This window comes from Tamandua tetradactyla, chromosome 5, assembly GCF_023851605.1.
Source record: "Tamandua tetradactyla isolate mTamTet1 chromosome 5, mTamTet1.pri, whole genome shotgun sequence".
NCBI lineage: Eukaryota > Metazoa > Chordata > Mammalia > Pilosa > Myrmecophagidae > Tamandua > Tamandua tetradactyla.
The window spans coordinates 19,403,692-19,419,183 of NC_135331.1; the positions used below are offsets into that span (position 1 = coordinate 19,403,692).

Genomic DNA, 15,492 nt, shown 5'->3' on the forward strand with positions numbered 1-15,492 from the left:
CAGCAGGATGCAGCACGCTCCGGGGGAAGGCATTTCCAGGCGTGACTCGAGCCCTAGGCGGGGTGAAGGGTTATTAATAGCCGGACCTCCAAGCGGCCGGCGGGGGCGGGCAGGGGGAGGGCGCGGGAGGGCGGAGCCGGGGCCGCGGGGGCGGAGAGAGAGGCCCCAGCGCGCGGCCAAACTTGGGCGCCGCCGCCCCTCCCAGCCCCCCTCGGGAGCCCAGCTGTCCCTTGGCGGATTCTCGTGGGCTGGTTCATCACCTCCGAATACTCCTGTGACAGGAGGCGCTCGCAAAACCCGCCTCCGGCCCCCAGCAGCAAATAAATAGCCGCCTCCCAGCCCGGGAGAAGCCGGGAGAAGTTTCTAGGCGCTCGTCCCCGGGGTTTATTAAGCTCCTGGCTCCCTCCAGTCTAGAGCTCAGCGGCTCTGGCTGCAAGCCTGGGCAGCCTCGGCGGACGGGTGGCTTGCTGATTTCTGGTGAGAGGTCCGGAGTTGGGGTGGGGGGGAGACCCTCTGGGATTCTGTGGCACCAGCCAGGGTCACCTCTGCTAGCCGGAGTTTCTTCAGGGGGCTCGGACCCCAGTCTGGCGGGGCTCCTGGGTTCTTTCAAGTGTGTGTTGCGACTCCAGGGTCCCTGACCCGAAGAGCAGTATTTTCTGAGGCTGAAGAATTGGCTCTGAAAACCAGCCCACCCCGCCATCGCCTTGCTGCCTGACCTTGAGCAGGTGGCATCCTCCTTCTGAGCCTCAGTTTACCCTTCAGGCTTCCCAGCCACCATGGCCGACGGTCAGCTGCCCTTCCCCTGCCACTACCCAAGCCGCCTCCGCCGAGATCCCTTCCGAGACTCGCCCCTGTCCTCCCGCCTGCTGGACGATGGCTTCGGCATGGACCCCTTTCCCGACGACCTGTCTGCCCCTTGGTCCGACTGGGCCCTGCCTCGGCTGTCCTCGGCCTGGCCGGGGTCCCTCAGGTCGGGCATGGTGCCCCGGGGACCCACAGCCACGGCCAGGTTCGGGGTGCCCGTCGAGGGCAGGAGCCCCCCACCCTTCCCTGGCGAGCCCTGGAAAGTATGTGTCAATGTGCACAGCTTCAAGCCGGAAGAGCTGATGGTGAAGACCAAGGACGGATACGTGGAGGTGTCCGGTGAGTGGGACCCTGATAGGGCTGTGGGGTGGGGGGAGTGAGGCCTGGGAATAAGCCGGACAACGTTCCTTAGAGGGACAGCTGTGACTGCAGGGACACAGGTGACTTCAGGGTTCAGGAATGCAGCCCAGAAGATTATCTTCATGCCCACCCCACCCCCACTCTCTGCTCGGGCCTTTGGGTGCTGCCTCAACCAGAGGGCAGGTAGGAAATGGAAACTGTATCAGATGTTTTGATGCAAAGAATTCAGTGTAAAGAATGGGTTAAACAGATATTGGAGGACGAAAAAGACAAAGAAGAAATGGGGCTCATTGTACCCCAGCATCACAGAGCAGGGTCCAGGCGGGCCGGTCTCAGGCTGGGAGCTGCTGGGCTTAATAGCCAGCACAGGTGTTAAGTGGAACACCTCCCCTCATCACGGAGAAGAAAACTGAGGCTTAAGAATTGTAATGATAATAATGGGTAACCTCGATGGAGCGCTTATTATTGGCTAGACGCAGTGCTAAATGCTTTACCCGCAGCCTCTCACTTAGTACATCAACCGGGGTGGGGGGTGGGGGGTGAGTCCTGTCCCTCTCCCCCTTTTATAGGTGAAGCCAAGGCCCAGGGACCCTAAAGGCAATTGCCCAAGACTTCAACCCCAGGCCTTCTGGGAATCGGGAGTCCAGCAGTGAATTGAGGATGTAATTGAGCCCCTGCTAGGTGCTGAGGGTTAGGCCCAAACTCGTATTCCTTATCCCAGATAATCCTCGCTGCATCCTGGAGGCAGGGCTGTCTGGTCCCATTTTGCAGCTGACGAGGCCGAGGCCCAGGCGGCCTTGTCCAAGGTCACCCCGTGAGTCAGCACCAGGAGCCGTGTCCATTTTGGGCCTAGAGGCCTCTGGCCGCAGCATCCGAGCTTGGGAGAAGGGGAGCGCTCTGGGAGAAAGGGAGCAGGAGACGGGAAGGTGTAGCCGCTGGTAACAGGCTCCAGCTCCAAAGCTCAACAGCAGAAAAAGCTTTCTCTTGCTTCCCTCCCAATTAACTCTCCGCTAAAAGGACAGGGTTCCTGGCAGAGGCCTGCTGGCCGGAAGATCAATAAAGAAAACCACTTCAGACGCAGGCTTGGCAGGGACAAGCCCTGGCAGCATTTGTTCGGGGGAGTTTCAGAGCTGCGGCTGGGCAGAATTATAAACATCAGAGGCTCCGGCGGGTGTGGTGGCCTGGGAGAAGAGCTGGGACTACGTGCTGAGGGAGGGGGTTCAGCTGGGGCTCCCCAACCGGCTGGGGAGCAAAGCACGTGTTCTGAAACGGGCTCCATCCATAACCAGCAGGCTGTGCAAGTTACTTCACTTCTCCAGCCTCAGTTTGCCTATCTGGAGTTTTGGGTTCTGGATGGCTACACCTCACTGGGTTTTGTTCTCTATGACAGGAGGCATGGTTGGTGCATGTATAGTGCCAGCCACCCAAGGGTATCAGTGCTGCTTCTGCTGCTGTCATTATTTGTTAAACTGCCAGGTGCAGAAAAACGCCCCAATAAGTAATAAATGGTAGATACTCTTTGAGATCTGGGTTCAAGTTCTGGCCCTGTTTTGCTCTAGCTCCATGGATGTGGATGAGAAAGCCTTTTCACCACTCTGAACTTCTGTTTCCTCATCTACAAAATTGGAGATCAGAATTGTATCTATCCTACAAGGCTACAGGGAAGATTAAATGATACTATACGCAGAGTATCAGTAGAATGGAGCTAATAACAATGCCTGCCTGGTGCTCCATAAACTGTGGCAATTTTACCACTACTCCTTCCACCTTTGTTGTAATTAGGGTGAGTGTCTCCCAGGTCCCCGTGGCCCCACCAGAGACTCCCTACCTAACCTAGAGGGCTTTGCCTCCATTCTTTTTAATGGGCACTTGGGGTCTGGAACCCCATGCTGAGATCCCAGCTAAGTACCATACTAATCTAGAGGCCTTGAGTGAGTCATGGAGCCTCAGTTTCCATATCTGTAAAATGGGAAGTTCACGGCTTAAATGCAACAAAGACTGACAAGCCTTTATTTGGTTGTAAAATGTTTTACAGATGTGCAATCACCAATACCAACTTGATGGAATCAAAATCCCTGAAAGTACATATAGGGGCTTTCATAAAAGGGGTTTAAAAAATCACATCAGTATCAGGGGCTCCATTTATAAAGGAACTTTCAAGGTTAAATCAGGAGTAAGATCCAGCCTCTCATCCTATATCATGTAATAACAAATCTATTCTTCAGAAAGTACTCTGGGCTGGACACTGTGCTCAGTGCCTACATATGTTGGCTCACTGGTTCATCACAACACCTTCAAGGAAGTATTGCTGGATCTGTTTCTGACTCTGGTCCTGGGCAAATCCCACCACCTTTGGGCCTAAGCATTACTGTGAATTTTATGATGAAACAGACTAGGTTAATATTTGCCAACTAGTGTGGTGTAGGGGGTTAGTAGGCATCTGAGAAATTAGGGGAAAGAGTGTTGTAGCGGTTAGAGGTTTTAGAAGCTGAACCAAAGTTAGAAACAGGTCTTTTTACTGCAGGACTTATCAGAGCCTTTAATTGCTAACGCAGTTTATGAATTCCTCAGAGGCAGCTCCATAAATGAGTGTCTGGTTTCAGGGAAGTGTTTGGGAAATGCTGGACTAGACAATCTTCCTCATGCTTCACAAACCCCCACCCAGCTCTGCAGCTATGAGCCAAGAAATGTTCTTTTCACGGGCCACTGGGCAAGGCCTTAGCCAAGGAAGGGACTGGAAAGCCCAGAAACTTATGTCCTCTGGAAACAGCACCTTCTTTCTTTAGCTAGCCTCCCTCAAAGTGATAACACCTGCCCCTTGGCACCTAAGTTTCTCTGAGACATGTTGAGAAAATGGTGGCTGCAAAGGGTCTGGCTTCCCCTTGACTCCAGATGAGGTCTTTAAAAAAAAAAAAATCATAATAATTACTTTTTTTACAACGATAAAATACTTTCATGATAGAAAATGCAATAGGACAGCGAAATAAATTAAAACTCACTCATAATCCTAGAGATATGCTCTTTCAACTACATTTAACCCCCTTCCTAGGCCCCTCTTTATGAAAATTTGGGAGCTGTCCCAGCTCAGAGATCCTCCCTTCCCTCACTCCAGTACCTCGTTTTCAGAGCATGGACCCAAGCTTCACTTCTGAGGAGCAGTCCTTTTTCCAAACATGAAAAAAATCCTGAGCATTTACTTTCGCACAGCATTTTTTACAACTTGTAAAGTGATTGTGTGATGTCATTGTCTTTTTAGGTAGGTGTCATCACCCCCATTTTAGAAAAGCATAAACTGAGGCTCAGAGAAGATGTGCTAGGATATGGCAGAGCAGGGATTCAAGTCAGGCCCAGCACTTTGGAAGCCCTCTACCTGCTTTTGAATTTTGGTCCATCACTTCCAAGCTGTGTGACCTTGAACAAGTCACTTACCCTCTCTGAACTTTGGTTTCCCCATTTGCTAAATGGTACTAATAAAAGTACCTGCTTTCCGAGGCTGTTGTGAGAAATAGAGAAGTTGAGATGTAGGGTATTTAGAATAGTAGCTGGCACCAAGTAAGCTCTCTATAAGAGTTTGTGTTATTATTCTTAGAATTATCATCATCATTTATTGTTTCCAGGGCACCGAGCTTACAAGAGAATTCCAGGATGCAGAAGGGCTGAGTCAGAGGCCCTGGCCTGTCCCAAGAGAAGCAGGCCTCCTCAGCCCTGGCTTTGGGGATGGTACCTGGAAAGGGACAGTGGTCCCCTGGCCACAGGCATGTGCTAGAGCTGGGCAGTTGGTGGTCACGGACTTGGCTGCATGGAATAAATTCTACGCATGGAAAAAATTCTCTGAGTGTCAGCACATTTTCAGAATAGCATGTTCTGGTTAGCCAGCTATGCCAGTTTTTAAAAAATGAATTTCTATAAATGTATTCCTTTCTGCTCTGCTGGTGGGAGAATAAATTGGTATAGCCTTTCCCGAGGGCCATTTGGCAATACAGAACAAGCCTTAGAAATTCTAGATCCTAAGGAAATCACTGGGCCTGGTGGGAAGATTTAGTTACGAGAATGTTCAGTGCAGTGGGGTTTATTCCAGCGTGGGAAACCACCTTGATACTCCAAGAAGGGAACTGGCTGGATGAACTATTATCTCTTCATGCAGTGGAACGCTAGCAGTCATTAAAAATCATTTGTCAAAGAATATTTGGTGTCATCTGAAAGAATTATTATAAAGCATAAGCAAGAGATTAAAAACACGTTTCAAAACATATAGCATATCTTATCAAATGCACCCCATTTGATAAAACACAGACTACACACCTGTACTATATAACATATATGTATTTCTAACTAACAGAAAAGTCTGGAAGGCCATCTACAAAAATGTTTGTTTCTGATTTTTTCATTTCCTAATTAAACAGGCATTATTTTATAATCAGAGAAGTTATTAACAAAGAAATAATTAACAATAAAAGTGCTATCAATAATGTAATTGCCTAAAAATTGTCAGTTAAAAAAAAAATCTGTACTGCAAAAAGACATCATATCCCAGAAATTTATTCACAGCCCAGTCTCTGAAGCCCCTCAGAAGGGCTCCCTTTCTGTAAATGAGGTCCTTGGCCCTGAAATGTGGTCCCACAAGTGAGGAGTGAAAAGTGACAGGAGCCCCTTAGTTCCATTGTTCCCTAATCTTGTTTGTTTCAAGGGAAATGAGACACCCTGTCCATTAAAGAAAAAATATAAAAAGAATGGGGTGGATCAGCACTTGTTGTATACATTACAAGAGAAAAGCCAGTTTGGGCCCAAGGCTTCTTGTAATTCCATCTTTTTCATCCTAAGCAAAAAAAAAAAGGTCTCCCCTGCTACCTTGCAGGAGCTAGGATGGGTGGAATTTCACATCCGTGGGGCCTGGGAGGGTCTGGATTTCCTCAGTAGATTGAAGCACCATCTCCAGGCAGCTCTTTCACTGTTGGGTAGATGATATGGCTCAGAGAGCTTCTTGGGAGCTGGCACAGACAGAAATCCGAGGGGCAGAGTGGAGGCGGGAGCCAGCATGTGGCGTCGACTCAGAGACAGCTGATTCAAAACCCAGAGCTCCCAAGTACCTGCGGGTGACCTTGGACTGGTCCCTGGGCTTCCATTTCCACATCAGTAATGAAGGGAGAGAGAAGCCTATCCTTGGAAGCTCAGGAAGGACGTTGAGTTCTAATGCCAGCTGAATTGGCAAACTAGGACATGACTCCACTTCTTTCCTACCCCTGGGTCTAGGGCGTTAGCTTCAGGGTTGCACTGGCTGGTTCGAGGAGTGGAGAGGCAAATATGAGGCTTGGAAACCGTGGTGCAACACCTGACCCAGTTGCCTGTGCTTTCCTAAGACTAAAGGCCACGGTCAAGGTCTTTCCTACTTTTTGACCTGTCTGAGCCAGCCTTGGGGGAGGGGATTCTGCCGGGCCATTTAACAGATGAAGGTCCTGAGGCTCCAACAATTGGACCCCTCTAGTCCAGGCCACACAGCCAAGCAGGGGTGGAGCCAGTGTTCGAATCTGATCCTGGGTGATGTTCAAGGGGCATGAATGCTGACCCATGGCAACCCTCTCCCTTCCAGGCAAACACGAAGAGAAGCAGCAAGAAGGCGGCATCGTTTCCAAGAACTTCACAAAGAAAATCCAGTAAGTAACCTCCGAGTTAGGGTGGGGACCTAGGACCCGAGATTTGGGGTATCTCTCTCCCTCTTTTTGGGGCATCTCTCCCTTGAGACACACCATCCCCTATCTCAGGGGCAGCAAATTGAACCCTCACACCTAAAGGGGAGAAAGTGTCACAGGAGACCTGCCATGGGGCCCAAGAGAGGGGTGGGGGAGCACATGGGTCCTGTCATCTCACCTACTCCATACTCCATGGGGTGGGTTTTAAGCCCATTTTATAGATGAAGAATTTGAGCATAGCAGCAGTGATGACTCACCTAGATCCCAAGGAGAATGTAGCACCCTCCAGGTGCTACAGCTGAAAGGAGGACCCCCCTCCCATCGCCAATAGAAAGGCCCTCTCCCAGTGAAGTAACCCTCCCAACAGTAACCCTCCATGGCCTGGGAGAGTGAACACCTACCCTAGGGTCCCACCGGGATTAAGTTGGAAGGTGTCCTGGTCTCACTGCTTATTACCTAGAGGGGTTTTGAGGTTTCGAGATTGGGGCAAAGGAAGGGCAAGTTATGCTGAAGGGAAGTGAGTAGAAGGGACAGGTGGCTGTAGCTAACAGGAAATGGGGGCAATGAGAAATGGCAGGCTGAGCCAGTCAGTCAAAGCCACGTGAGCCCGTAACTGGCAAAACCTGTCTGGAGAAGTGGCTCACAGCAAGCTAGCAATGGCTTCATGCCTGTGAGAGCTGCTGCTTGCTGTGTGGACATACCTTATCTCATCTCCACTGCAAGGAAAGTCCTTTCCCAGCCACCACTGCATTAACCCTTACAGCAAAGGTATGCAGCAGGGAGAGAGACCTTACCTTCCTTGTATTAATAAGGAAACTGAGTCTCCTAGAGGTGAAGGGACATCTCAAGGTCCTTACAACTAGAATTACAACAGTCCCAAACAGGTTTCTTGGCCCCCCGCACTCAACGCTCAGTCCTTGAGCAACAACTGTTCTTCCCTCAACTGTAAGGTAAATGCTGGGTCCAGTCTTGGAGAGTGACCAGCTGAAAATTAAATGACTTAATGCCACAGTGACCAGCACCCAGGAGATACTCATGAGTGGCAATTTATTGTTGTTATCATTATTATTGAATGTTAACCCTGCCACCGTCTCTGGCCAAGGTGTCTCTGTCTGGACAGACTGCAGTAGCTGAATTCTCAGGCTTCTTTCAGTTTTGTGATTCTGCATTCCTGTGCCTTCCCATCCTCCCTCTCTGTGCCCATTCCTGACCTTCCCAGAGCCTCCAGAGTTCTTAGAGACCCATGGAGACTTCCTGATAAGGCAAACAGTGGACTGTTTTTCTTCTCACTCACTGGCTCGCCTGCTGTCCCCGTGACCTGCATGGTTCCCGGGTACAGCATCATCCACAGCCAATGTCCTGGCTGAGAGGGAAAAGGATGAGAAAAGGGAGAGGAAGGGAGTTGATGTTTCTTTCAAGAGACTCAAGGTCTCAGGATGGAGTCACAGGCAGGGCAGAGTTGTGAAAGAGACTGAGCTGGAAAGAAGTGGGCAGATTAATCATCTTCCGATGATGGCTGTTTTTGTGGATTTCATCGGCTTTGGGGGCTTCCCAGGCAGCACTTGCTGACTACTGCTCAACCAGAAAAAAATGCCTGCAGTTGCTTGAGGCTGTTCAGCTGGTGCTCTGCTCTGAGCTGGGCTGCCTGATGCAATAGTGACTAGCCATTGCCCTGAGCTCCGCAACCCTGAGACCCAGCCATTCTGACGTCTCCTGGACCCTCCAAAACCCCCTCATCTCAACAACTAAAGGTTAACACCTGGTCCAGCAGGGGCACCCAGGACCCTCCTCCAGCATTAAGACATGCATCGTCCTGGTTGCTCAGTGCCCAGTGGGGCCAGTTCATTTTGAATCTCACTCCTGAGTGCAGAGTGTCCTGGCTCCATGACAAAGTAAAGGGGTAACTGAGCAAGTTGCTTAACTGCTCTGAGCTTCCTTTCTTTCAGATCCTCATGGATGGGGCTGGGATGGGGAGTGAGAGGAGATGTGTAAGCGCTTACCACAGCGTCCAGTCGGTGCTTGTTCCGTGGGGATTGATACTCTTTAAAGAAGGTCACACAGGAACAGCTGGGGCAAGGGGAGGCTCTGCCTGGGCTTCCAGGAAGTTTGTCTGGAGTCTGGGATAGTCCTGGGCAAATCTGGTCCTTAGAAGACAGGGAAGCTCCTTAAAGCCTGGCTGGGATCTTTGGAGTTTGCACTCAGGCAGGATGCTGGGGCTGGCCCAGCTGTTAGCCTTAGCCATGGTGAGAATATTCACCCCAGCCCATCCACCCTCTTGTGAAAGGCCCCATTTGGACTGGAAGAGGGAGAGAAGTTTTAGAATATGCCCGTCAGGTTGGAGGCAGGGCGAGAAGGACCAAATAGAGGCTCTTTCCCACATCCAGACTAGATGAGACAACAGGACACAGGAGATGCAGGAAGTGTTCCATGAAGAATATTCCAAGCCAAAGCCAGTTTTATTTTCCTTGCTCCACGTCTTTCCAGGCATCTGCTCTTCCACTTACTGGTACCTATAGTGTGCCATTTTAAGAGTATGCATGTTTAATTTAATTTAATCTTTAAAAGAATCCGATAGAGAAAGTATTATTAAACCCATTTTATGGATGAGGAAACTGAGGCCCAGAGAGGGGATGGGACAGAACAGAGGTCACACAGCTAGTAACGAGCAGCTGTGGGATTTGAACCCAGGCCCTTAGCTTCAAAGCCCATGGTCTTCCTACTTGGTTAGGGGAGACCTAATTACAGACCTAACTGCAGTCATCCACATACCATCTTTACTATTTTTGCCTTATGTACTTTCATTCCTGTACTATTATTTACTTAAGACTTTTTTTTTCAGATCAGCTCACTTTTTTTTTTTTTTTTTTTTTTTTTTTTAAAGGAAAGACAGAGAGAAGGAAGGAAGGAAGGAAGAAAGGGAAACATCTTTAAACATTTTCTTGTTTTATTGTATTCTGTTTCTCCGTTTTTGTTACATGGGCTGGGGCCGGGAATCGAACCGAGGTCCTTTGGCATAGCAGGCAAGCACTTTGCCCGCTGAGCCACCGCGGCCCGCCCATGATCAGCTCACTTTTGATAAAGTTAAATTCTCATCACGAAAGTGTTCACCGAAGAAGGCAACCATGAAATAAATCCAATGATGGCCAAAGTGGCTAGATTCTAACTTGATAAGATAATACTGCTCGCCTAAGGGTCTAAGACTTAGATCAGCTCTTTCTTTGTCAAAAAGGGAAATCAGTAATTGATAGGAGCTAAAGATTTTAAAGGCATGTTAACGCATTTGACTTCCTTTCAGATGTAATAAAGAGCTGCAAGAGAATTGAAAAGAAATAACCTTGCACAAGTCTGTCCCCACCTCTGGGCCTCGGTTTCCCCCACCTGTCATTTGAGAGCATTGTTCTGGACAATGAGGAAGATCTTGTGGGCTCTGATATTCTGTGGTTCAGGGATGCTGCCACTTGGGCTAAAATATTACCAGCTGTCAGGGTATCCACATGGAGGGCCAATGACTGCAGTAGCAGTGTCAAAGCTAGCACTTATTGAGCACTTCCTATATGCTAGGCACTGTGCTAATCCCTTCACCTTTTTCATCTGATGCACTTATTCTCATGCCATCCTGAGAGGCAGCCACTGTTGTTTCCCCCCTTTCCCATAAGGAAGCGGATTCAGAGAGAAAAGATCACCAGCCTGAGGCCACACTTTCAGGAAGAATGAGAATTTGAACTCAGGTCTACCTGGTCCATGGCTGCCCCCTCACCTTGTACCATTGGTTGGTTGCCCTGCCACCCTGTACCATTGGTTGGCTGCCCTGCCGCCCTGTACCATTGGTTGACTGCCCTGCCGCCCTGTACCATTGGTTGGCTGCCCTGCCGCCCTGTACCATTGGTTGACTGCCCTGCCGCCCTGTACCATTGGTTGACTGCCCTGCCGCCCTGTACCATTGGTTGGCTGCCCTGCCGCCCTGTACCATTGGTTGACTGCCCTGCCGCCCTGTACCATTGGTTGACTGTCCTGCCACCCTGTACCATTGGTTGGCTGCCCTGTCCCCTTGTACCATTGGTTGACTGCCTCGCCACCATGTACCATTGGTTGACTGCCCTGCCACCCTGTACCATTGGTTGGCTGCCCCGCTGCCTTCTACCATTGGTTGGCTGTCCCGCCACCCTGTACCATTGGTTGACTGCCCTGCTGCCCTGTACCATTGGTTGGCTGCCCCGTCCCCTTGTACCATTGGTTGACTGCTTCGCCACCATGTACCATTGGTTGACTGCCCTGCCACCTTGTACCATTGGTTGGCTGCCCCGCCGCCTTGTACCATTGGTTGACTGCCTCGCCACCATGTACCATTGGTTGACTGCCCTGCCACCCTGTACCATTGGTTGGCTGCCCTGCTGCCTTCTACCATTGGTTGTCTGTCCCACCACCATGTACCATTGGTTGACTGCCCTGCCGCCCTGTACCATTGGTTTGCTGCCCCGCTGCCTTCTACCATTGGTTGGCTGTCCCGCCACCCTGTACCATTGGTTGACTGCCCTGCTGCCCTGTACCATTGGTTGGCTGCCCCGTCCCCTTGTACCATTGGTTGACTGCCTCGCCACCATGTACCATTGGTTGACTGCCCTGCCACCCTGTACCATTGGTTGGCTGCCCCGCTGCCTTCTACCACTGGTTGGCTGTCCTGCTGCCCTGTACCATTGGTTGGCTGCCCAGCCACCTTGTACCATTGGTTAGCATGTGAATGGTTAAACAGAATCAGGCCATCGCAGTGAGCAAGGGGGAGGTACAAACATCACTGCATGAAAAGTTTGACTTGACAACTACCCAGGTTCCCTCTGTCTCTTCAAGGCCTTCCCAGCAGGCTCCTTGTTAGTCTCCATGGCACCAGTTTGGCAGGGATTCTCCAGGGCAGATGTGGTCATGTGGCTACATGTTGCTCTTCACAGCAAAATCCTCCCCAGCCCCTCTAGGAAGGGCCCTGCCCATGACCAGGGATGGGCGCTGATCTCATTTCTTGGTTCTTTCATCAAGATCATTGATGTACAACTGGCAGAGCCAGCCAGGACCGCGGAAAGATCTAATGGGATTGAAAGATGTATTAGGATCTGTTGGTGCCAGGGGAGGCAGTGGAGCATCATGGTGTGCTACTCTGATTATGGAAACCAGAATTCCAATTCCAATTGCCACTTACCAGCTCTGTGATCTTGGGCAAATTCATTTACTTCTCTGAGCCTCGACTTCCTCATCTGTTAATCGGAGATGGTCCTGGGCCCACATGGTAGGATTATTGTTAATAAGTAAATGAGATGATTCAGGTTTCACCCTTTTTTATTAGCAATGAGGCCAAGAACATGTCCTCAAAATTACAAAAGTTTTTCAAAGAAACCGTATCTCAGACAAACTCATTCATTCAAAATAATCCAAACATAATAAAAACTCCTTCTCAGAATTGGGGTCAAATTTGGGTTCAGATATCCCAGCTTTGACCTTTTCTCACTCACTGAGCCTGTCATTTTGGCACATTGATTTCTACCTTATTAACCATCTTAGGCTCTTATAGAGCTCCAAACAGGGCATGCCTATAAAAGTATTTTGGAAACAAAAAAATTATGACCTGCTAAGAAATATTTAAAATGTGACCAAACTCGAGTCTCATTCTAAGCAGCCTTGAATATGTTGCCATCTGAAATCTATCCAGGTGGCTAGCCATATCCCTTTTCTCTGCCAGCGTACCTAGAATCTCACCATTAATGCATTTTGCAGTGAAGCACTCTCCAGCAGGCACACATGGCAAAGGAAAATGTGTTACCTGCTGCAGTATCTTACTTGTGCCCTATAAAGGGAGAGTAGTGATGTGATGGCTATTTCTGCCAGCAGCTGACCAGTCATGGGTGCTGTTCTAGTTTGCTAGCTGCCAGAATGCGATATACCAGAAACAGAATGGCTTTTAAAAAGGGGAATTTAATAAGTGGCTAGTTTAAAGTTCTAAGGCCGAGAAAATGTCCCGATTAAAGCAAGTCTATAGAAATGTCCAATCCAAGGCATCCAGGGAGGGATACCTTGGTTCAAGAAGGCTGATGAAATTCAGGGTTTCTCTCTCAAGTGGAAAGACACATGATGAAAATGGTCAGGGTTCCTCTGTCATCTGGAAAGGCACATGGCAAACATGGTGTCATCTGCTAGCTTCTTCTCCTGGCTTCCTGTTTCATGAAGCTCCCCGGGAGACATTTTCCTTTTTCATCTCCAAAGGTCACTGCTGGCAGACTCTGCTTCTCGTGGCTATGTCATTCTGCTTTGCTCTCTATGAATCACCTTCATTCTCCAAAATGTTTCCTCTTTTATAGGACTCCAGAAACTTATCAAGACTCACCCAAATGGGTGGAGACACATCGTCACCTAATCCAGTTTAACAATCACTCTTGATTAAATCACAGTTTCAAACATACAGTATTAAAAAAATAGGGATTATTCTACCTTTATGAAATGGGATTTTGACTAAAACATGCTTTTCTAGGGTCCATACATCCTTTCAAACCAGCACAGGTGCTAAGGTGGGCCTACCTGGGCCACTTTTAAGAACTAGTTTGAGCAACCTTTTAACATTTACAGAGCCTTTTTAGACATTGTGTCTCATTCTAGAGCTTCAAGTGCTGCACCAGTTTAGTAGTGTTGCTCCCACTTTACAGTTGAGGAAACAAGTTCAGAGAGATGGAATGACCCTCTCAAGATCACACAGCTAGAAAGGGGCAGAGCTAGGATTCAAACCTAGTATTATATGTCCCCACGCCTGAGCTCTTACCATGGGTGTCTTCCTTCAAATGAATAAAAAAAGTTTTAAACCGTATTAAAAATAATAAATAAACTCATATGCTTCCCTTTAGGCTTCCTGCAGAAGTGGATCCAGTGACGGTCTTTGCCTCACTTTCCCCAGAAGGCCTGCTGATCATTGAAGCTCCCCAGGTTCCCCCTTACTCACCATTCGGAGAGAGCAGTTTCAACAACCAGATTCCCCAAGACAACCAGGAAGTCACCTGCACCTGAGACCCTAGTCTGGCCCGTCCTTGTTCCTTCCCCGATCCCAGGGCTTCTCTGATTCCAGGACCTTAGCAGAACTGATAGATTTAGTGTGACTGAAATGTGGTGGGGGGAGGGATTGGCCCCAGACTCCCTGGAGAGTGACGAGGAGGTTTCCCCAAAGATGGCACACTTGGCAAGTCATGCTCAGTTGCATTAGGCCAAGATGCTGAGAGTTTTTCTTTCCTTACCTTTTCTATCTTGATGGCTCTGTTGCACATTCTATAGCTGCAAAAGAACTAGAAAGGGGACTTAACATTTCACATAGTATCTTAACCTTATGGCTTAATTGAAAGTGTTGATTTTTCTCTGGAAACCGCCCCATCACCGGGATTCCTATTCAAATCTCCCAGTTTCCATGTCTGCCCCAGGATTTGGTTGATGGACCCCATTAGGTCACCCCACTGTGTTCCTGCAGCCCTAGTCTCCAAAGGGTTTTAGGCAGACCTTATATATCCACTCATGATTTATCCACCAGCCACATAAAACAGTGCCTTCTCCCCTCCACCCATGTGTTTCCAGCCTGTTCCCAAGCTGACACTCCCCAAGGACTCTGGAAGGTCCCCAGTTTATTCTCTGGCTAAGATTTCCCCTCTCTTTTGTCCCCTATGTCCAAGTCTGGATTTTTCCAGAGAAGGCTGTCTGGAGACAGCCCGACGAGGAACCAAGCAAAGGCCAGACAGCCTGGCAGGCAGGCTAGTGGTATTGTGTATATGAATGGGACATGTGTGTCATTCTTGTTTGAGTTGTGCTATTGTTTAGGGGGGAAATAGTGAATAGTTACAGTAATAAAGTTGCTGACGTTCTTAGCCTTTTGTGCTTCTTTTGATGAGGAAATAAATGTTATAGCACGTAGATATGCTATGTGTGTTAAGAATGCTTGTGGCAGCACGTGAAACATGCCCAAAGAAGTGGCCTAAATGGCACAGACAACCATTGTCTAATTTCACAAGAAGTCTAGAGATGAGTGGTTTCAGGATTTGTTCCCAGCTGTTATGCCACCAAGAATACAAACTCTGTCTTTTTCCACTACTGTCTCTGACAAGTTCACACATTCTGTCCTCATAGTTGCAAGATGGCTGCTGCAGCTCCAAGCATCCAGTTCACAAATGACAGTGCTCAAGAAGAGAGGGCAGAGGCAAAGAAGACTTTTCATAGGGCTTCATATTTTATCAGTGAACAAAATCTTTTTCCACAATTTCCCAGCGGACTTCTTCTTTGGCCAAGACTGGGTCATATGTCTACCCTTTAACCAGTCTTTGGCGAAAGGGAAAGGGATGGTCATAGACGAGCTTAGATCAGTGTTGCTTTATCCCCTGGGGTCAGGAACATTATTGTCTGAACAAAACAAGGTTGTGTGAAAGGAGAAAAGGGGCATAGCAGCTGTAAGCGCACTCAAGAGCGTGATGTCTGCTGCAAACTCTGTTGCCACCAGGAGCAGAGAGCTCTCAATGAAGGGCGGTGGAAAGTGGGGCTGCTGACAGGTGTTATCAGAACTCTCTCTGCGGTAAGTGCCAAGAAACCCAACCCAAATTTATTTCAGCAGAAAAGGATCTTGATTGCCACACAT

General features: G+C 48.9%; 1 protein-coding gene across 2 annotated transcripts; it reads left to right on the forward strand.

Annotated features, from left to right (window-relative positions):
- The first annotated feature begins 167 nt into the window (after positions 1-167).
- HSPB8 (heat shock protein family B (small) member 8) lies at positions 168-14,731 on the forward strand. 2 transcript variants are annotated; one of them, XM_077159969.1, is made up of 4 exons: positions 168-477; positions 763-1,143; positions 6,752-6,815; positions 13,730-14,731. In XM_077159969.1, the coding sequence occupies exons 2-4, from the start codon at positions 777-779 to the stop codon at positions 13,887-13,889; spliced, it is 591 nt and encodes a 196-aa protein (XP_077016084.1). In that variant the 5' UTR covers positions 168-477; positions 763-776; the 3' UTR covers positions 13,890-14,731. The 2 variants fall into 2 exon arrangements, with proteins under 2 accessions (XP_077016084.1, XP_077016083.1); XM_077159968.1 differs by having other exon boundaries at positions 168-1,143.
- The last annotated feature ends 761 nt before the right edge of the window (positions 14,732-15,492 follow it).